Source organism: Mercenaria mercenaria, chromosome 4 (assembly GCF_021730395.1).
Source record: "Mercenaria mercenaria strain notata chromosome 4, MADL_Memer_1, whole genome shotgun sequence".
Classification (NCBI taxonomy): Eukaryota; Metazoa; Mollusca; class Bivalvia; order Venerida; family Veneridae; genus Mercenaria; species Mercenaria mercenaria.
In genome coordinates, this window is record NC_069364.1 from 67828677 (window position 1) to 67850394 (window position 21718).

Genomic DNA, 21718 nt, shown 5'->3' on the forward strand with positions numbered 1-21718 from the left:
CCGTTCCATTTTTTTTTTGTCATGTAAAGACGACAATTTCGACCGTTTATTTGCCGTATTTTCGCGTCTTCTAGTGCGGGGTGAGGACACGATGAAACGAAATATTGTAGGCGAAAAAAGGGAATCTTTACTGGCGGGCACACGAACTATTGTTACGGCAAACTTCTGTGTTGGTGTTTATAAAATGCACTATCGCCTCTTTGAGCCTTTGCCTCGAGCATGCAAATACATGTATTCTGTTTCCTACGGAAAGATCTCTTTCTTCGTGCGAGATTGCATAGCTTGCATTTCCTGGTTTCTTTAATATGAAAATGACCACATTATTATCTAATTTTAGACAGATGATATATGATCACTGGAGGTATCAACAATAACATTCACAATTGTCATTAAAACACATTTACACAATACAGGCCCCGAGGAATGAAGCTACCACAATTTGATCTAATATTTTATATAACATAACCAAATGATATAACAGAATGGTATCATCCCTTATTTGATTATAAGGCGCGTGTAGTAACTTACTAGATGCCTGCATGCTAAGTTATTATCTCCCTGTTATATGTGTTGATGTCCTGTCGGCCTACATGCGTCATGAAAGAGTGCTTCCAAACTTTACCTACTTGTTGATGAATGCTGATATTTTACTGTGAACTTTCCTGTTATTTACCTGTTGCTTGTTCGTGATACAGTACATAAATTAATAAGAAAGGTTTGATGAAATTGCAATTTTATGTTTCACACCAGCTATTAAGGTGACACTGACGCACACACACATTTTCGTAAAGCAGAAATTGAATCTACTAAATCCCGCTCTCACACGCGTCTATATAATGACTTTGATTTATAACTGATGTTAAACCATGTGAGTTGACCAGATAACCATAAACGCTTTAGGCGTGTTTAGTACATTATCAGTAGACAAACAACTTTTGAATCGAAGTATACTGTCAAAACTGCCCGTCTTATCTATTTTAACATATAATGTCATGGAATTGGACCAGTCCTACAGTTTGTATTATTGTCCGTAAGTATTGACCTGGCACTCATGAATATTCCGTATGTTTCCGTAAATTAATTTTCGGTTTCCGAACCTAAACAACGATATAACTATTGAAAAGCCAATTATATCATGTGCAGATATAGCTGTGTGGACAAAGCGTTTTGTCACTAATCTCAGTGTTGTGTGTTCGAGTCCGCTGTCTGACCAAATTGTTTTTTTTTTTTATTATTATTATTATTATTATTATTATTTTATTTTATCTGTAAAATTAACAGACACTTATCATAATTTATAAACGAAATATTCTACTAGATTCTATCGAACAAAAATTTTCTACGTTCATGAAACCGTTCTACAAAATGTCGTTTAAAATCTTCAGGACCGGACAAGCATTCATTCATTCAACGGACAATTCAAAGAACTAGTGTTAGCGACACATGAAATGTTCAATAAAGTAATATAATATCATAGATACAAATACAAACACAGGGAATTATATTTTTAAAAAATGGTTATAAAAGACTCGAACCCATGGTAACGTGTTTCCAAGTCGGAGAGCTTACCTCTACACCACTGTGCAGTTGGTTATATAATTTGATTATTTTGATAAATCTAGATATTTTCAGGACACAACTATCGCGTAAAATAACGAAAACACCCGAATATATTGGCGAAAATTAATGAGTGTCAGGTCAATACTTACGGAGATGCAGTCAAGACAAGACTTTGCATCTCGTAGCGTTAACAAACTCCGATTGATACACCGGTAAAAATGAGCAAAATTGAGCCGTGCCATGGGAAGCCAACATAGTGGATTGGCGACCAGCATGGACCCAGACCAGCCTGCGCATCCACGCAGTCTGGTCAGGATACATGCTGTTCGCTTTTAAAGCCTACTGGAATTGGAGAAACTGTTAGCAAAAAGCATGGATCTTGACCAGACTGCGCGGATGCGCAGGCTGGTCTGGATTCATGCCAGTCGCAAACCCACTATGTTGGTTTTCCCATGGCTCGGCTCAAATTATTTAACGATGCTAACTTTATTGCATCTTTAACTTAAATGACTGTTTTCACATTGTTTAGCCGGTACTCAAACCCTGGTAAGGATTTCTGTTGATGAAGACTACATTTAACTCACTGAGCTTCAGTCACCGAGCCTCTGCAAAATTCATAACATACTTGATACAGAATGAATTCCTTTTATTTGAACAACAATCTTAAATCACATTCAAGTGTTCAAATTTTTTGCAGTTCTGTATCCTCAGTGTAGAATCATCAGTAATAAAAGAACATAAAAAACGACGGAAGTAATTTCATGGGATGGGGTATTAAGTTTCAAACTTTGATCAACATTTTTTTTTCCTGTAAATACGATATCATCGTACTTAATAATGCTAAACGAACGCACAACTCAAACCTATGTTATATATTAATTGTTTTACATGACCTACTACACTTTTTAAGTGAAGGAATACAGCACCCAAGTATTCTTCAAAATCTATACGAATGATTACTCCATAAAATACAACAAAACCAGATTATCTGTGGAGAGACCTAGGTAATGGTATAATCACATTGTTTGACAATTTTGTATTTAGGTAGTTGTATGCTTGCATAAATGTGATATCTGCGTATGTGTACGACAAGCAGAAATATAACCTTACGCATGCTTGGAATCAAACTCCAACGCAGTGATCTCCCTTGCCGCTTCGCTCACTCCAACGCAGTGATCTCCCTTACCGCTTCGCTCATTTATGAGCGGAGCGGCAAGGGAGATCACTGCGTTGGAGTTTGGCTTGGAATTTTTAACATCATCTAAGTAACTAAAAAGCTTGATCTCTTGAATTTTTATTGATGCAGGACGTTATAATTCAAGTACTTTGGAAACGCTGATAGAGCGCCACGCACCACATATTCTAAATAAAATAATAATCAACACTTCACTTAATACAAATGAAATAGTTAAGTAATCATCTTGTTTGCAATATGATGTAAGACTTCAATCATAACATGTAAAACTGAAAACAACATGTTTTTTATTTACATATTTTTTATTTACGTATAAAAATAATATCAAAAACATGGATGATATCTTTTAATTGTTTACAATATCATATTTTGTAAATGAAATACATCATTTGCCTGGGAAGCATTGCACGCAGTGTATTTTACTGGCAATGTTGCGCCGCTTTAAGCCACACCTCATTACACAAACCCAAGTATTGCTCACGTTTTTAGGGACCTATCAAACATGTTTGATGTTGAATTTAGAGTCACACCAATATGATTTAAGTCATATAGCAACTTTTCCAATTGTAGACACCTCTCAGCAGTTTCAAACTTGATGGCAGTGATAAGGCCAATTTACCGTTATCGTGTTACTAGATCATTTGAAACAACATTCTGCAGTATCCCGCCATTTTTGTCTAATTTAGATCTCCATCTGCTCTTCATATCTGCTGTCGTTTACTCTAAATTTTATTTTACAAATTACACATTCTGACCACACGTGGTTATCTTTACACTTTATATTCTGTGCTACTAGAGTTTTCACTTTTCATATTCGTACACAAAATTGGCAAATGTCATTATTTGAAAGTTTGTAGTTCATCCATTAAAAAGGTGTTTCCTATAATAAGGTCTATGCTTGCAATAAACAGAAATGCTATTAACATGATACAGTTCTGGTGTTGTAAAGGTACAAATAGATAGAAAAGTTTTATATGTTGACTAGATATGTTGAAAGTTGCTACTGTTGACACCTCATGCTCAGAACTGGGGTTTCTATATTACACTATCACTTGAAATTCAAATCACGTCACAATGCATCATCAAAAGTGTCACTTTTATTAATGTCACCCGATATATATTCATTGTGTGCAACAGTTAAAAGTTTTCACGCACAATCTAATTTTTACAGCAGACAGTGCTGACTTCTCCCTGCCAAACCTAAGAAACTCGAACCAAAGCACACCAAACAGGGAATGTAAGCGCCAGAAATGATAATTGTAGATTACTGCTCGACGAAACTGTTGTTGGTATATCAACTGTCCCTGGAAGTTACGAAAATCGCAAATAAAGTTGTTTATCTTAAATTCAGGTGAACGATGAATTTGAAATGACAATGTTTGAAAAATAAATCGATTTTCCATTTATTTGTAATAACGTAGGATCTAAAAGTACAGGTATATGCTAATTGGTGGACCATGCGTCTTCATTTTGTTAAAGTTCTATTTTCAGTACTGTGAGCAAAACGTGCAACATTTATTCTGTAATATTGAATTATGTTGTAAGGTTTCCAAGTATATTTTGTAGCACTGTAAGTACTTAAAAGTATTAAAAATGTTTTTAACAACAAACGAGTATTTTCGATCAGCTAATAATTGGTCTATTTGTATATATGTCTTTCCTTGAAATACATTAAATGAAAGTACAGTGAAATGAAATTAATTATGATTTCAAACCTGAGGTGGTTGTCGCAGATATAATCTTACATTCTACCAATGCAGTGTAAAAGAGCTTATTGTAGAATTCTGCACTTAAGGGGCACATCTTTTGGATGGAGTTTCGGCTGCACGTATGGATACTGAAAACGTAAAAAGCGTCATAACTCGCACTGTGTATTATATTCTTACATCTCCCCTATGCAGATCATACAATACAAAATAAAACTATATAAGGTATAAGAAATGAAACCTGCATGTACATTTTATATCATCATTTGAAACGCATTTGTTTATAACGCACAATAAAATCTTTTCAGTGTAACATATTTTGTGAGTTCTTTTCAGTAGTTGACTTTTTGAAAACTTGTTTTAAATGCAAAGTGTTAATAGTTCAGTATTTTATGTTCGTATTGGAGAGGCAGAAAGTATGACTGGTCGTCATTTCTTTATACATAGTCGATGACCTTAATTCAAGGTTTGTATTTTCTTGTTAGATCATCTTATAGTATTCTTGAATATTAAATACAGACCACAAAAATCACGTGGAAGCATAGCACGCGTTCAAACATAATAATAGCACATTCGAGTCTGTTAAGGAGAGGTACTAAAATGCGCCACACATCTCACGCTCCCTAGAATCGGAAGTTTCTTACCTACACGTGTCATTAGAGTCCTCTTTTGATACACACTTAATATATTCGTCTGAGCCACTGTATCTCGTTAAACATTTTGCAAAAGCTTTATAACCTAAAATCAGCAAAGTAAACATTTTTTGTACATTAGCCTTCTATCAGACTGATTATTTTGAACATGCCTGTACAACCAGTTTACAAATTTTGTCAATGTAATCTTAAACTTTACCAGATATGAAAACATGCTAAAAGAACCTATTTCCAACTCTCTTGTAAATCCACGTTTTGTGTGAACAGTCGAGGTTCGGACAAATATATCTTTAAACTACATTTATAGATGTGTCCCTACTGAATTTGTTATAAACGTGGCTTAAATGGTATCGCAGAGCTGTGTAACTAAACTGAAGCTAAAACGTTAATAATGGAAAATAATTGATATACATACTTGTTTTGTCGGCACATATGATCCTCTCTGTTTGATTTTCGCTGGACTGAGAATATGTCAGCACTGCGGAGACGTCATTGATAGCAGAATCACATAATCTATCTACTTTCTGGACACATGCTGAATATCCTTCAGCTCGGCCACTGCAATACCGTTAAGGATACCCATACAATTTACAAATACAAAGGATAACAAGACAATTTATAAGTAAAAAGATTAGCAAGAAAAAATACAAATACAACGGATAACATAACAGGATATAAATGCAAAGGATAAGAAGACAATGTACAAATACAAAAGAGAACAAAACAAAATACAGAGGTTACCGAGACAAATTACAAATACAAAGGATAACAAGACAATATACAAATACTAAGGATTATGATTTATAAGACAATATACAAACAGATTTACATTCTTAAACATGTCAACATCGATATATTGCATCTGCAATGTATTTCACATTTGAATAGGACCTTTAAATGAAATACACTTTTACTGTTAATACTACAATTTTCAAGCTTAATGTAGTTCTGCACGTTTGAAAAACCGGAAGTGATGGCGTAACGTCATTTTTCCGGAAAACGTAGAATAAAGCCTGGATTTGGCGTACGGAAATGAAAATCAATTTATGAATTAATCGAAACCTGTGAGTAAATTTGTTACAATTGCACTGTTGTTATATTTCATTTCTAAAGTCCAAATATGTTATTAAAACATGTGTCACGTTAAAAAAAATCAAAATAATGTCTTAAAATTAACGTGAAATATCCGGTTCCCTTTAATCATGGTAAAATATCTCAAAAATAAGCAGACGAACCTATACAATTTATTTCACTAAACTTTAGGCCATGTGTTTATTTACAACTTTGAGAAGTTTCATCAAAATCTACATTGTAAAATAAATTCTATTCGCGAAAATGTTATGAAAGTTATGATTTTCCCATAGACTCCCATTATGAAATATTGCGCGAGGTCCAAATTTTTCAAATCAACCTAGCAAAAAGTCAAGCACACTACCCTGTGTCTTTTATGAAAACTTGGAAGAAACAAACATGCACAAAACATATAAGAAGGGCACAAACAGACACAAATTTACAAGTAGGAAACAAACAGACACACACAAGTAGGAAAAAACAAACAGATACTAACTTACAAGACGTGAAACAAACAGACACAAGCGTAAAAGAAGGGAAACAAACAGACACAAACATACAAGATGGGGAACAAACAGACACAAACATTCAAGAAGGGAAATAAACATACACAAGCATACAAGAAGGGAAGCAAACAGACACAAACAAACAAGAAGGGAAACAAACAGACACAAACATGCCTGAAGAGAAACAAAGAGTCACTAACATACATGAAGGAGGAACACAACAGGGCACCGCGATGGAACGGTCAGATGTAAGCCATTGCCACATTCAAGTTGATAAAAGTTGGTATACACTAAAATTTACGTACCTACATATGAACTGAACATATACTTCAGGATCGTTGGTTACAGGTGGACTAAACGCAACGCTGCAGGCTTGGTCAATGTTATTGTCGCAAGTGCTGACAACTTCAGTCTTATCTTTAAATTACACACAATACAGATTAGCATATTGTCTTTTGGTAAGAAATTTATTCTTCATCTTTAGAAGTTCAAAGCTATGAAAATTATATTCAATCACATGTTTTTCTTAAGTTATACAATGTATTACAATTGACCACTTGTACAAATTTTAAAAAAAATCAATCGACTGGAAATGAAATGCCAGACATACAAAACTTCTACATTTACTAAACCCCATCTTGTTTCTGAAGGATGTTAAAATGTGGTGCTTAAGTGTTTATCATGTTTCAAGCTACGTTTACGTTTACGGATGACAGCTTTGAAATATCCGTTCAAATTCCGCTCAGAAAGGACTTGACAAGTCGAGCAACTGTAATAACATGTTTAATTTCGTCTGTGAGTTTTAAGACTCTGAGATTCCGAAAGAAGTTACACCTACCTATCTTTAGCTGGCAGTTAGATGAAATAGCAGCAGATTTATTAAATGCGTCCAAAGATTCTGGGCACATCAGATTTGTATACTTGTAAGTACATCCGACTGAGTTCTGGAGGAAGCTTGAAATTAAAAACAAGTTTTTTATAACAAACCTGTCTTATCGACTTGTCAAGAAATAATATATAAGATTACTCTTTAGAATCATAGAAAACAACCAAGCAAATTAGTAACAAACTCGGTCTGAATGAGTCTCTTTGTGATAGGTAATAAAATGTGTAATTCCTCATCCCATATCTCTTATGTATCTTTACTGAAGAAGTTTGAAACAAAATCCTGGGTAGACAACACGTCCTTAATCGCATACAATACAAACTTTTAGTAACGATGAGAAAGTAGCAGGGATATTAACACAGGCTTTCAAGAAATCTAGGCGGTATTTCCTGATGTGAATGCAGCATTCTGAACATTGGTAATACCATCATGATCAGTGGATACAGTACACAGCGTTAATGAGCATATTCAAATGAAATTGAAAATAATGAATAAAATTTAAAATTACTTAGCAATATCTTCCACTTTGTAAAGCTGATACAATTGTATGCATTGCTAACAAAAGTTTAATGTATGTACAAATATACAGCAGAAAACACATTAAAGCTTGTAAAGCGGCATTGCATGTATCTCAAGTACTAAACATAGGGAATGACGAAAGTTAAAATAAATAACTTCTAAATAATTTTACTTGCACAGATCAGCTGGGTCAATCGTTTTGTTCAGACTTTTTCCAGTTACGCAATCTTGAAAGGCACTGACTTTAGGAAACATTGCTTGACACTTCTTCAATGCGTTTTGTTCTAAAATAGACATTGGTATAAAACAAATGTTAGAACTTTTCAAGTGTCTGTTACAATCATAAATTATACGTTGCATGCAGAATCATTGCTACATAAATAATATTCATTTCATATCACAGCATTGTATATTTCTGTATGTCTGCAATTAAACATTCAACCCATAACCAGCTCGTTCTAATCAAATAAAATGCAGAACGGCTTAGGAAAACATAAACAAGTTAGCGTTTTTCATGTTCAAGAAATATAAATTCACAAATTATTTAGATGCAATCCCCATATCATTACTATATAAATTTAGGGAAAGGGGAATTTCAAAAGAATAGCTACAATAGCTTTCTAGTCTAGTCTTACCGAAACTAACCTTTGTTGTTGGAACAAAACATGGCCGTTTGAGTTTCATAAAGTTGAATATCGCTAGTGATTGAAGAAATGTTGTAACCATTTTTGTCTTTACACATCGCAAACACTTTGCGAAGACATTGCTGTAATTCTCGGCTCCGTTCGCTAAACAGACAAAAAATCTCAGCTATAAGAATTTATGTAAAAGCTACATGTATATTTAAAACAGATGTTGTACTGGTTAGACAGGAGACATCCCCCATCCAATTACGTTACTTGCAGAGAACAAGTAAATACTGGTGCCAAATTCACGACAATAAATCCCCATATCAAACATATCCTGATTGTTGAAAATCACTGCAAAATATTATCATAACTTAAAATGTACACAACATTATGTCATATTTAATTTTCATCATATTCTGGTCTGGATCCATGCTGGTCGCAAACTCACTATGTTGGTTTTCTCAATTCCTATCTATTTCATGCTAATTGGTGCAATACTGAAAATTATTTGAGCAATACATTTACCACTGCTTGAAGTTCATTTTTTTTCTGAAAGAAGTATCTCATTTTTAATTTGTTCTTTCATTTCTAACACCCCTGCGACCCTTCCACCTATTTTTTGTATTTGCGTGTACACTTAAGCATGTACTAAACAGAAAATGTGTTCATGTTCACAAATAAGCATAAAATAAAAGTACAAATATCAGAATTGTCTCCCATATAGATGACGATATTTTCGATATCACGCTGAAACAAAGACATATCCTCATTATAAATTATTTAAGAGGGAGGGTCCTAAAAATTACAAATAGAAGGACTTTCACGACTGTCTGTGTATCGTAGTGATTTCCCTACTAGAGAGATAAGTTAAAACATGGAATCAGAAACCAAGTGTAAACGAGGTTAATTTTCCATGATTAACCCTAGACAAAATAAAGGTATTTCCGGTATTATGCATTGTAAATAGCGTCACAATATGGCTAGTACATTCTCCAGGAATATCTTTGTCTCTAGAATCCTTATTCCAAAAGATAAACAAGAAATTAATTTGAATAGTATTAGTTACAATGTAGCAACTGGTTATGATTGATATTCTTGGCACAAACATGTTATATCAATTTCATATAAATACGCATCATGTCCTATTTAAAGCAAGTCTTGTATTTTGTCATTTCCTTAAACGATGCATTGTAATATAATGTAATAGTTAGGAAATAATGTATAGAATGACAAAAATCAGCCATGATGGTTTAATATTAGGATTTTTCGACTTAACAGAATGCAAATATGAGTATTCAACATGTACATGTACCTACCTACATATAAATTCTATAAATTCACCAGTAGTACTGTCAAATGGAGGTGGTTTATAAGCCACGGAACATGCTTTCTCCATGTTATCGTCACACGACATCGCCTCCGGACTATTTTCTAAAATAAATATAAGAATACAGAGTTATTCCAGCCACTTTGTATTTTTGTACATAAGAGTGAAAAAGTAATGCATGTTTTGTACTAGAATATGGTATATGAAATTATAATCTTATCGGATATAGTAATGTTAGAGGGTATTAATCACAATTTGAGCCGCGCCATGAGAAAACCAACATAGTGGGTTTGCGACCAGCATGGATCCAGACCAGCCTGCGCATCCGCGCAGTCTGGTCAGGCTCCATGCTGTTCGCTTTTAAAGCCTACTGGAATTGGAGAAACTGTTAGCGAACAACATGGGTCCTGACCAGACTGCGCGGATGCGCAGGCTGGTCTGGATCCATGCTGGTCGCAAACCCACTATGTTTGTTTTCTCATGGCACGGCTCAAATTTTTATTGATAAACAGGGGAGAAGAAAACATACGCTGACCCAGCTTACGAATGCTCAAGCATGTAGATGCTGTGAAAGTTTGGTTAGAAGTAGAGGATTTCTTATGTTCCTTTAATTTCTTTAAGTCTGCTTTGCGTACACCATCTTAAGCATATTTATAAAAGGACGATTTTTCCATTATTTTGATGGAAAGTAATTTTTTATATTAGAAAATAAAAAAAAACAACATTTTTTAAGAATACAAAAACCAGTTTGCCTTTGAAGTTTGTTTATAAAACGATATTAAAATCAGTATAGATTTACATTGGTTTATTATGAGAACTAAATACATATGGTCTGTTCTTTTCTTATTACAATTGTTAGTTATTAATGTTACAAAACGTGATTTTTTTTACATATTGTCCTGTCACGTGACATGCAAAAGAAGGCTCAACATTACATATTAATTTACTAATTATCGACGTTATTTGCCGGCAATTCCTGATAAGAATTAATTTGTAATAAACATGGGAAATTAAGTAGACATTTCTTGCATTCAGACTGACTAGTTCTGAATTGTTTTCAATGTTTTTTTACTAGAAACGTGATGCAACAAAAGTTATGGAGCGTAGTAAAAGCTCTACATACCAAACTCAAGATTACAAGGTACAGTGTTGATTGCTGTGAATTCTTTGAATGCGTTCGTAGAATTAGGGCACATAATCTTTGTGTATTTGTACGAGCATCCCAATGTACTGTTCAAAAAGCTGAAAACAAAACAGTAAGCGCATTGTATTACGACCATTTATGCCGATACGGATATTGCCGACACTACTGTAACATTAAGGGACTCCCATTTAGATTAAAGTCAACATGTAATGATATTTGGAAACATATTAGTATGTATACTTTGACAGTTGGTAAACTAAGAAAAGATGCCTTCTTAGCAAACCCGTAGGCACTGCTGGGTACAATACGGTATCATGCATCAAATCGTCAATTAAAATATTTTGAGACCCCAAAAGGGGCTATTATTTTCTCTCCATTTTTAAGAATAATTATGGATATTTTTAAGGAAACATGCAGTTTTACTTTGTAGAACTTAAGTTGCCTAAAATTCTCCCAATGTATATACGGATGTTATCATATTTCACAAAAAGATGTAGTTCAAAATGGCATTGCATAACGTTACAGTTTCAAACACTGTATCTTATAGTACCGATAAAAGTGTTAATCTGTAGAACTGCAAAAAAGTTAGATTTTTTTTTAAACTAGGGTAATAGGCCTGTAAAGGCAATCGGCAAAATGCATATCATCCCTGTTCCCTCGTTTTTACGCAGAGCAATGTACGTGTTCAACTACATTTACACCCAAAGAATGCCGAATTTCCTAATAAGAATACTTATCCCCACGGAAATTGTCGCACGTGATTACGTGTCTTCTATTTCAAGGTCAAGGTAAGCTGTATAATGTTGTGCAACAGCGAAAATCTTACTTGCATATGTCTGTAGGATCAAGGGTCTTATTTAGTGTTACACCAGTAATGCAGTCAGCATAGCCTTTAACATTTGGAAACAACGTTTGGCATGTAACCAGTTCGTCAAAGTCTGGAATAGATGAAAATATTATTGGTTCGGTTAAAATGGGCCCGTCCTAGAAGTGCATATTGATAAACGTGATATACATGTAGGTTGCTTTATGTAATAAATTTGGTTAGGCCATAACAAAACGCTATGACTTGAAGAAATATTTCTTTCTTTTCTCGTATCTTTTATACTAACAATTTGATGAGTAAATAAAATCCTATTGATGTATCTTTGAAAATAATGGAGTCTCCGTTGCCGATTGTTTAAAGTCGCTGACTTCAAATCGCTTGCCCCTCAATCGCTTGCATCTGGGGTCTTCCTCCGCCATTAAAGTTGGAAAGCCGCTACACGACCGAAATGGTGTCGGTGCAACGTTAAACCCAACAAAAAAAATGGAACTATGATATTTCGAAATAATATATTGACGTTTGTGAATACTTGTGTCACGATTGTTTTTTTTTACTCTACTAGATAAATAGGCGATGCTCAAAAACATAAAGTCATTTTTATTTAACCTTTTCCTTATGCATTCAAGCTTTAATAATGATCTTTAAGGTGATATACAATCAAACATGTTTACAAAGAAAACGCAAGATATATAAAGCCAAAACTGTTTGTAACGACCTGCCCGGGGATACACAGTCAACCAATGAGATAGAAAGCTACCAAAGTTTTTGTTTGAGCTGGAAATGAAGCAAACGGTGTTTATACATGGGTGATCTTTAGCACAGGATTGACTGTATTCAAAATTACTATACCTTTCTTACTGTCATTACGACAGAACTTGTCGTATGAAAACTCAGGAGGTATACTAGCCAGTGTTCTATTTATGGTGTAGGCTGCAGTATCTGGGCCACACGTCGGATCTAAATGGTCCCTCAAGCATTGTATTATCTCCGTAATATTAGAGCTGAAAAAGTGTAGATACAGTGTGTTTGATTCAGTGTAATATCAATATTTCATTAACCAGATGGTCATCATTTGCAAATATAAAATCTTCTCGAGTGTAAGATAATTTGATCTTCATTTTATACAGAAAAAAAGTGAAAACTCCACAGGTCGCCAATTAAGACAGACAAGAAAATGTTACAGACACTGATTGATTTAGCCTGTTCTGGGAAAGTACAAGTAGATGCAATGCATGCTACAAGAACACTATATTTACGTATGTTACAACTAATAAGGTACAAGTTAAAGACGTCCACAGGTATTTTCTTACCGCGGTGTACATCGAACCTTCAATGATACAATGGAGAGCAATTTCATACAAGATGGCGTATAGTTTCAAATTGAAATAATGGTTTAGCCCTAAACTTAATTGGCAGAAATTTAGAAAGGGGATCCGAGGTTATGGATCCTGCATGTCATATAAACTGTCAAAAGACAAAATTAACAAACATGAAGTCGTGGCGTTAACGTTAAATGAATGAAAGATTGTGTATGAATTTATACATTCGTTTTGCCATTTTTGTGTGACGGACCCATGTTTAAATATCTTTCAAGATCATTCCTATATTTTCACCTAATATGTTTATATGATTAATATTCTTCCTCGTTAAAATGTGTCTGTACAAGCAAATAAAACTATATCACCGGAATAACAGTGAATTCTCTAGACATGAGCCGCGCCATGAGAAAACCAACATCCGCTCAGTCTGGTCAAGATCCATGCTGTTCGCTTTAAAAGCCTATTGGCATTGACGAAACTTTTATCGAACAGGCTGAGCATGGATCCTGACCAGACTGCGCGGATGCGCAGGCTGGTCTGGATCCATGCTGGTCGCAAAGCCACTATGTTGGTTTTCTCATGGTACAGTTCACATAATCTACCATTTTATTTCAACTTGAATCCGAAAGGTACAGTGCAACGTGTAGTTATGTTTTCTACGAAAGATTCCTTGCGGAAAATTCATGATCCCCCGTTTAGGTTTCCGCTTTGGGCAGTGTTGGCGTTTTTAGAGGCGAAACAAACGGATAAAATGACCGGCACTTTATCTTTATTGTGTCAGTATGACATGTTTCATTACATTCACCTGTAATTGTCACTTCACCATAAATTCTAAACGAGAATACATTGTATATTCTTTAAAACAGTGAAGATAAAAATGGTTTTGTTGTCCGCCACACAGACTAAAATTTTATAATGAATTTTATTTACGCAGTTCAGTTTTGAAGGGCAGAAAAAGATAATCATGGAACACAATGAAAAACAAGTAACAGACATGGTTTGATGGTGTTTGCTCATTGGAGAAAATTAAATGTGCAACATTTCAAGTGTTTCCTTACGCACCTCTCCTCCACCTTTCCCTTCACCTTCCCCTTGCACCAGGCTCAGTGAAATTCTATTATAGCAAAATTAAATGGATTTTCAGGATCCCAAACCAGAAAATATATGATCACTGAATCAAACTTTGGGCCGCCACATATATTTCTTTTAATTATAAGCAGGCCTTACCTTATGCAATAAAAACTCTCAAAACTTCTAACTATCTGTATGAAAAGTCGTAACTGTTATTTATCTAATGAATAATGTCTGTGGCAACGTTAAATGTCGCAACGCCGCTAAATGTCGCAACCACCATTAAATGTCGCAAGGTTGACGTTAAATGTCGCAACCACCGCTAAATGTCGCAAAATCGTCTGCCGCTAAATGTCGCATCTTTAACGTTAAATGTCGCAAAAATTTCCCCACCGTTATATGTCGCAACACCAACGCTAAATGTCGCACAGCAAAATAAGGTAAGTTAAACAGTCTTTACAACTTAGAGATAAGACTGGGTAATGCATGCTTGATTTGGGAAGGGCTGAATTGATCTTTCACTCTAATCTGCACGTTTGCTTTTCAGTGGTACCGCACCATACATACGTTATATTTCATATGTAAAGGTTTGAGCACTAACGTGGTACTCGCCACAGTACTAGATTTATTTTAGGTCTGAACTATTTCATTCTATAGAGTCCTGTTTAGCTCATGAGACATTAAGCTCGGGCTCCGTATTGTCGCATGTCTTTAGTCGACCTGAATTTCGTTACACAACAGGCCGGGGGCCAGAAATAGTTGATCGAGGATGGGAGGTGGGGATGCGGGGGTGGGGGAGGGGGGGGGGGCACCAGTTTTAAACTAAAGCGTCACCGGCGACGTGCGGTAGGTACGGGGTTCCTCTGTCCGTATTTGTGGGAAAGTTTTTTATATACAGGTATGAAATGTTGGCCTGTGGTGCATTTTTGTCTATTTTTAGGTACGTACTAGAGGGGCACTCCCCTTATTTTAGGTTGTTAGGGTCTTTTCCCATGGACAATTTTGAAATACAAGTATGGAATGAGGACTTTTATTGCATTTTTTGTTCAAAATTTCGGTGTATGGGAGGGGTTATCCCTGTCATTTTCGAAGGCTCAGGGTCTCTCCCCGGGAAAGTTTGAAAAACAGGTATAAACTGGTTGCCTCTGGTGCATTTTTTCTTAATTCTAAGGTACTGGAGGGGTACTCCCCCCATTTTAAGGGGTCAAGGGTTCTTCCCCCTGGGGAATTTTGAAATATAAGTATAAAATGTTCGCCTCTGGGGCGTTTTGGGTCTACATTTTGAGAAAATATTATTTCCAAAATAGTTGGGTGCAACTTTGATGAGTATAAGTCACTAGTAAGCCAACAAAGGTGGGGTTTGGGGTGGAGGAATCGGCTCGGGCAACAATCCAGGCCTGTTACACAACAGGATGTTCAACTACGCGACACGAAGACTGTGTTTTTGTACCAGCTGTAGAAAACGAAGATTTTCTATTAATCAGCCATGGGTTCTATTTCTTTGTTTGGAGGTTTACATTTAAAACCATAAGGTGACTATCAAGCTTCTATGGCGGAGAAAGATCCTATGTGGCCCTCTGTACATTCTTTCAGGTAAAGCGGGAATTTTGATATTTGTTTACTTTTAGTCTCTTAAAATTGTTTGGTTTAGTCTCATTCCCCTCATTATCCTACTTTTCTGCCTACCCACACATAACCCCCTCTCACCCCCCCCCCTCCCCCTTCATACATGTAAATATTTATATTTTCTATTAATTTTCTTGGTGCTGTGTGTTTGTGTCTTAGATTTTTGTGTCGTTATTTACCCCGTTCCCCGACCATACCCAACCCCCACAAACATACAACACTATTACCAAATCGTATTTAGTTAGAAGAAACCTCAGAATATTTCTGTCCTAAAATACTGGCCCTATTACAAAATAATTTCACAAATATTTTTCTTGCGTGACTGTTCAAGCAAGGTGTGGAACTCAGGTGAGCGATCTAGGGCCAACAAAGCCCTCTTGTTGTTATACGTAACAGCACTTATCATTAAGATAATTATTTGTATTACATAAACGGTTTAAACCTGCTAATTTTTCTTCCCTCAAAAAAGTAAATATACACAAGTCATAGTGTCAAATAGGAATTGCGACATTTAGCGTTGGTGTTGCGACATATAACGGTGGGCAAATTTTTGCGACATTTAACGTTAAAGGTGCGACATTTAGCGGCAGACGATTTTGCGACATTTAGCGGTGGTTGCGACATTTAACGCCAACCTTGCGACATTTAACGGTGGTTGCGACATTTAGCGGCGTTGCGACATTTAACGTTGCCACAAATGTCATTTTATACCTACCTGCAGTAGAAGTTCAGTAGAGCATCTTTATCAAAGTTTACTTCGTTTTCTGTGACGTTATACACAAGGGATGTAAATTCATCTGTGCAATTATCGAACACATTAATACTACACCTGTCTTTATCTTGGGTCGAGGTGGTGGTCTGACCTGAAACTTAGATGTTAAAAAAAATACATAAATATAGTGACAAATGCTAACTGCATTGAATTTGGTCATGATAAACTCAGTAGCAACGTTGTCATATGCATATTCATATTATATTATAGGAAATAAAACGTCATAAGGACATCTGAAAGAGATGGTTTTGTTTCAGTCTTCCTTCACACATGAACAATGACAAATCAAATTTTGAGTGGGGGCAGCAAAATTGACATACTAGCATCATGGGTAAACATCCAACCTTCTACCTTGTTATTTGGGAACATCGTCTATTATACAACCTGCTGTGAAATAGGAACTGTATTTACTTAAATTAAACCTTGACAACAAGCTGCATCTGGAGTCATTTAGTGCAGTTTCAAAATTTTCTCTCAGTTACCATGGTTACTAGCTCTGTGCAGTAGGTAAAGAAAAGAATTACACTTTTGTAAATACTCCTGTATCTGTTAAACTCATTCCTGTATATTTATCAAGTTTATTATACGATGAACAAATTACTCTAAATTATACAAAATCAAAGTCACTTTAATTTGGTTTCGGACAGAATTTTGTTAAATATACGGAACGACAATGTTCTTTTTCTTTTTATATAGTGTACATTTGATGAGTGATAAGAATTTTAAAACAATACATGTACTACTATGTGATACGTACCGGAACTTCCAAGCCATATACAAAACAGCATTGATAATGTCACTAGTAACTTCATGATGGTAAGTAACACTGAATAAGACATATTGAAGTAAAATTGAACAATAAAACTACTTTAAAATAAGCTTTTGCTTAGTTGCAAACAGAATATATAATTAAGTGAACAATATTTTTTACAGCTACAGTAAACACTTCAATTTAGCAAATAAATAGGACATAAGTTAGCGTTAATACTCAAATGACACGTAAAGACTAACGTATGCTATTTTATAGATGCATACTTTGATAAATAAAATGAAGATGGCTTTTCCGCACTTATATCCTTTACAACTGAAATATTAAATCAAAGGTGAATATGTCACTTAAACTGAAAAATATCAAAAATTTCCATTGAATTATTTTTATGAATTATAAGAACTGACTCTTTCGACAGATACACTGTAAAATATTCAAAATCTACGAATAAACATTACTGAGCTTGGGCCAAGTTAAGAAATACTTTCTTGCAATTAAAATCTGTTTTTCCCTTTTGCAACTTGAACACAAATTATACAGTTAATAATCACAAATATTAAATGTCTTGAAATGTATGCCATTTTCAGAAAGTGAAGACAACTCCTGCGACCTTGTTAGTAAAGTCGTTGATAATTCATGCTTACTAGGATAGAGGTCAGAAATAGATGTCATTGTTATAATGCATATCTTTCACGTATATGCTATCTATTTCTGTATCTTTACTGAATTTCATGTTCCAGTTGTAAACAAAAGTGTCCAATCGAGCGTCATAAATGACAGGTGGACAAAACAAGATACAAGGGCACTAAATAATTTGCATCATGGTATACTCGCATAAAAACTGTCGAAAAATGTATGTTAGCTTTTTTTTTTTTTTTTTTTTTTTTTTTGATTTAACGTCGCACCGACACATGATGGGTCATATGGCGACTATCCATCTTTAATGGTGGAGGAAGACCCCAGGTGCCACTCCGTGCATTTTTACATCACGAGCGAGCATCTGGTAGTATGTGAGCTTAACTTCACTACTCAATCTATCACAATGATTATAATACTCATTACTGTATATACGTTTGTTTTACCATTGCTTTAAGTTACATTAACTATACATTCTTTAAGAATTCAACAAAGTTTACTCTTAATTTCCACACATAATGTACCATTGCATTTTAGCTATTAACTTGTTACATTGTATAACCATACTCGCGCGGTTATGTAAAACAAACACAATTTGCTTGGTCATAAATAGGTTTCATTGCAAAATTTAGGATGACTGCCTACGACTATTGGGCGTATGTAAATTCACATCTGACTTGGTGCGTTATATTTAAATTACATGTGCGAATTGATATTACGTACAAACACATCATCCTGACTACATATTTAATTCAAGCTGCGTTGTGACATAGCTCTGTAGTCAATATGACATGTGGTTTTAACTGCGATTGTATGGTTATTTTAGTAAATTAATACAAGTTTATCGGCCGGATGCTGATCTCCAAAACACTGTGAAAAAAAAAATAGTTTAGATTGCTCAAACAGGAAAAAGTGCAAGGTTTTCTTTTCGATTTTGTTTTAAAGCTGCCCTATATGGTGATATTGGCCAAAGCTTAAAATTTCACAAGACGAATGGATGTAAAGACACTAATACTGTCTAAAATGTAAAGAAAAGTATATAAACAGAAATCCTTATCTTACAAAAGCAACTTTTCATACATCAAATACCAAATTAACAATATAAGATACTTGAATAATTTTTGACGACTACCGTGCAGTGAAACTGACAAGAAAAAAGGAAAGTTCCAGAAATCTGTTTTCTTATACAGTTGATGAATTATATCCTTTGGAAACATTCTTGTACAAAAATAACTTCAAGCAGGCCCAAATAACATATTAATTTATTTCCGGTGTTGTGTCCGATAAAGTCTTTACTCACAAACGAATAAATAGATTGTTGAACATCTGTGTAATACTTACTTCTTTGTATATCTAATTTTGGACATCAAAACATTTTTGGTTTTTTTGGTGAAGATCAAACTTTTAAACCTTTCCATGCAAAAAATGCGAAGATCATTTTACAGAATTAAGAATTTGTCCGCGTTTAACATTAAGGAACATATTTCATTCAACGAAAATCTTCGACATGATACATAATTTAAATGAGGATCTTGAAATGAGCCGCACCATAAGAAAACCAACGTAGTACGTTTGCGACCAGCATCAGTCTGATCAGGATCCATGCTGTTCGCAAACAGTTTCTCTAATTACAATGGGCTTTGAAAGTGAACAGCATTGATCCTGACCAGGCTGGTCTGGATCCATGCTAGTCACAAATGCACTATGTTGGTTTTCTCATGGTGCGGCTTAAGCCGCAGTTCGCGAAGGATGTTGCGGATCAAAAAAGTTAATCTTTACTTCATAATTTATGAACTGTAATTTTATTCATCTTATTTCGTCCACAGACAGAAACCTTTATCTCCATAATCAGACTTTGTTTAACAAAGCATAGCATTATCTAAATGAAACTTAGCTTTCTACTGAGTACCCTCAATTAATTGATTCCAGGTAGTAACTTTACATTAGTATTTCTATATTCATCGACTTAATTAAATTCATTTGTTTAGTAAAATATTTTTATATTTCCATTTATCCATTCGGTAGTGACTTACCTCAGTACTGAAATCCTGATCTACTTGGCTTACGAGTTAAACAAACGTAAACAAATACTTTATGTTTACTTGCTTAAATCATCTTACTTTATATATAGACTTCAGCAACGTATTTTGAAATGCATTAACAACATTTCAACATAAAACAATTCGTGTGTAAACCACTCAAACTTAATACACCACAAGTTTAAAGTAAGATTTAATCTATGTTTGTACGTGGATGAAGAAAACGAGCAAAAACAAGGAGATTTTTCGTCTTTCAGTTCATCATTTAAATGGCAAAGTATTTTGTTTACTGATTTTATTATATTTTCAGTTTCCATGATTATGTAACGTGATCTTGCTCTGATTATTTTAATGACAATGTTTTTAATTGTTCTGTTTTTTTTTTTTTTTTTTTTAAATGTAAGTCAATGTAATAGTCTGCCGACAATTAATTAATGTCTAGTCGATACGTATAAGCCTAAAGTTATTATTTCACTACCTAGTTTCTAACTGAGGTAAATGAAATTTAAAGGAGAATTTTATCTAACAGCGATTTATTTTATTTTACTTCTTCAAATTTCGGTTGTACAAAGGTCTAAAAGGAAACTTTTTTTTGCACTCCTTTTTATCTATTTATATAAGCTTAGCAAAGATTTACACTGACCAAATCAGAACAATACAAAACCTGTTAGTGACAGCTTTGGTACGTATATGCTCATTTGTATTACAATCGAACTACTGTACTGACGTCACTGAATGATTCATTTCTCCGCCAGTATTTCACCAGAGGGGACTTTCGAATTTGCATCTCTCCAAACAAAACAAACAAACAACTGTCCGCCAATCAGCCAGTCGCATGAAACTTTGCAAATGGACAGTAATACGGAGAATTATTCATTAATTATTAATATAACATATATATCATGGCTATTTAATACCTTCTGTTGCACCCATGACTGAACCAATAAAATACTCATATGACCACAGTTTCTTTCATAAGATAAGAATGTTTAGTTATGATATAAAGATCTTAACATCAGTAACAGTTACTGTTATAGTATTTACAATTCAATTTCATTATAAACCAATGACTAAGTTGCTATGTTTTAAAATATGTCATTGAATTTTTGTTTTCAAATTGATGTTTGGATGTGCGTCTGTAGGCAATCCCCTTTATTAATGATAACAGATCTTGCAAAAATGATATCAGTTATAAATAGAAATTTGTCAACATAAACAGCAATCCAATCACGTTGCAATGAAATGTGGGTGTGGAATGTAGTGGCACAAAAGTCTCTTTCAACTTGCATAAACTGTTGCCACTTCCGGCACTAAGCCATATTTTATGTCGGTTAACATCCGTTATGGAGGACTGATGTATTCGAATGGTGTTAATGCAGTCGGTGTTATTACTGTTCTATGGCTCTATGTTTCAAGTTTTGAAGAAATCGACTGGTGGTTGAGATTCGTTTAACTATATGTTAT

At 34.6% G+C, this 21718-nt stretch overlaps 1 protein-coding gene across 5 annotated transcripts; it reads right to left on the minus strand.

The window, feature by feature from the left end:
* Positions 1-3036: 3036 nt before the first annotated feature.
* On the minus strand, positions 3037-20371 carry LOC123552045 (uncharacterized). Of its 5 annotated transcripts, none has more exons than XM_053541609.1 (15): positions 20249-20371; positions 17568-17636; positions 16754-16901; positions 12872-13023; positions 12023-12134; positions 11176-11294; positions 10042-10156; positions 8742-8884; positions 8269-8380; positions 7530-7645; positions 6997-7108; positions 5530-5672; positions 5106-5199; positions 4471-4592; positions 3037-4059 (listed from the first exon to the last, which is right to left on the minus strand). In XM_053541609.1, the coding sequence occupies exons 2-15, from the start codon at positions 17620-17622 to the stop codon at positions 3956-3958; spliced, it is 1647 nt and encodes a 548-aa protein (XP_053397584.1). In that variant the 5' UTR covers positions 17623-17636; positions 20249-20371; the 3' UTR covers positions 3037-3955. The 5 variants fall into 5 exon arrangements, 4 of the variants coding, with proteins under 4 accessions (XP_053397584.1, XP_053397583.1, XP_053397582.1 ...); XM_053541608.1 differs by having other exon boundaries at positions 16754-16907; positions 20249-20370; XR_008370658.1 differs by lacking the exon at positions 20249-20371 and having other exon boundaries at positions 5110-5199; positions 16754-16907; positions 17568-18111.
* Between the last annotated feature and the right edge of the window lie 1347 nt (positions 20372-21718).

Bases quoted from the DNA above. Each gene is read 5' to 3' on its own strand.
- LOC123552045 (XM_053541606.1), bottom strand. From the start codon at position 17,649: ATGTCTTATTCAGTGTTACTTACCATCATGAAGTTACTAGTGACATTA. The intron at 13,024-16,753 runs GTAGGTATAAAA...ACACTTTTTCAG, and splicing joins CTACTGAACTTCTACTGCAG to CTCTAATATTACGGAGATAA. The intron at 4,593-5,105 runs GTAAGAAACTTC...TTACGTTTTCAG, and splicing joins GACTCTAATGACACGTGTAG to TATCCATACGTGCAGCCGAA.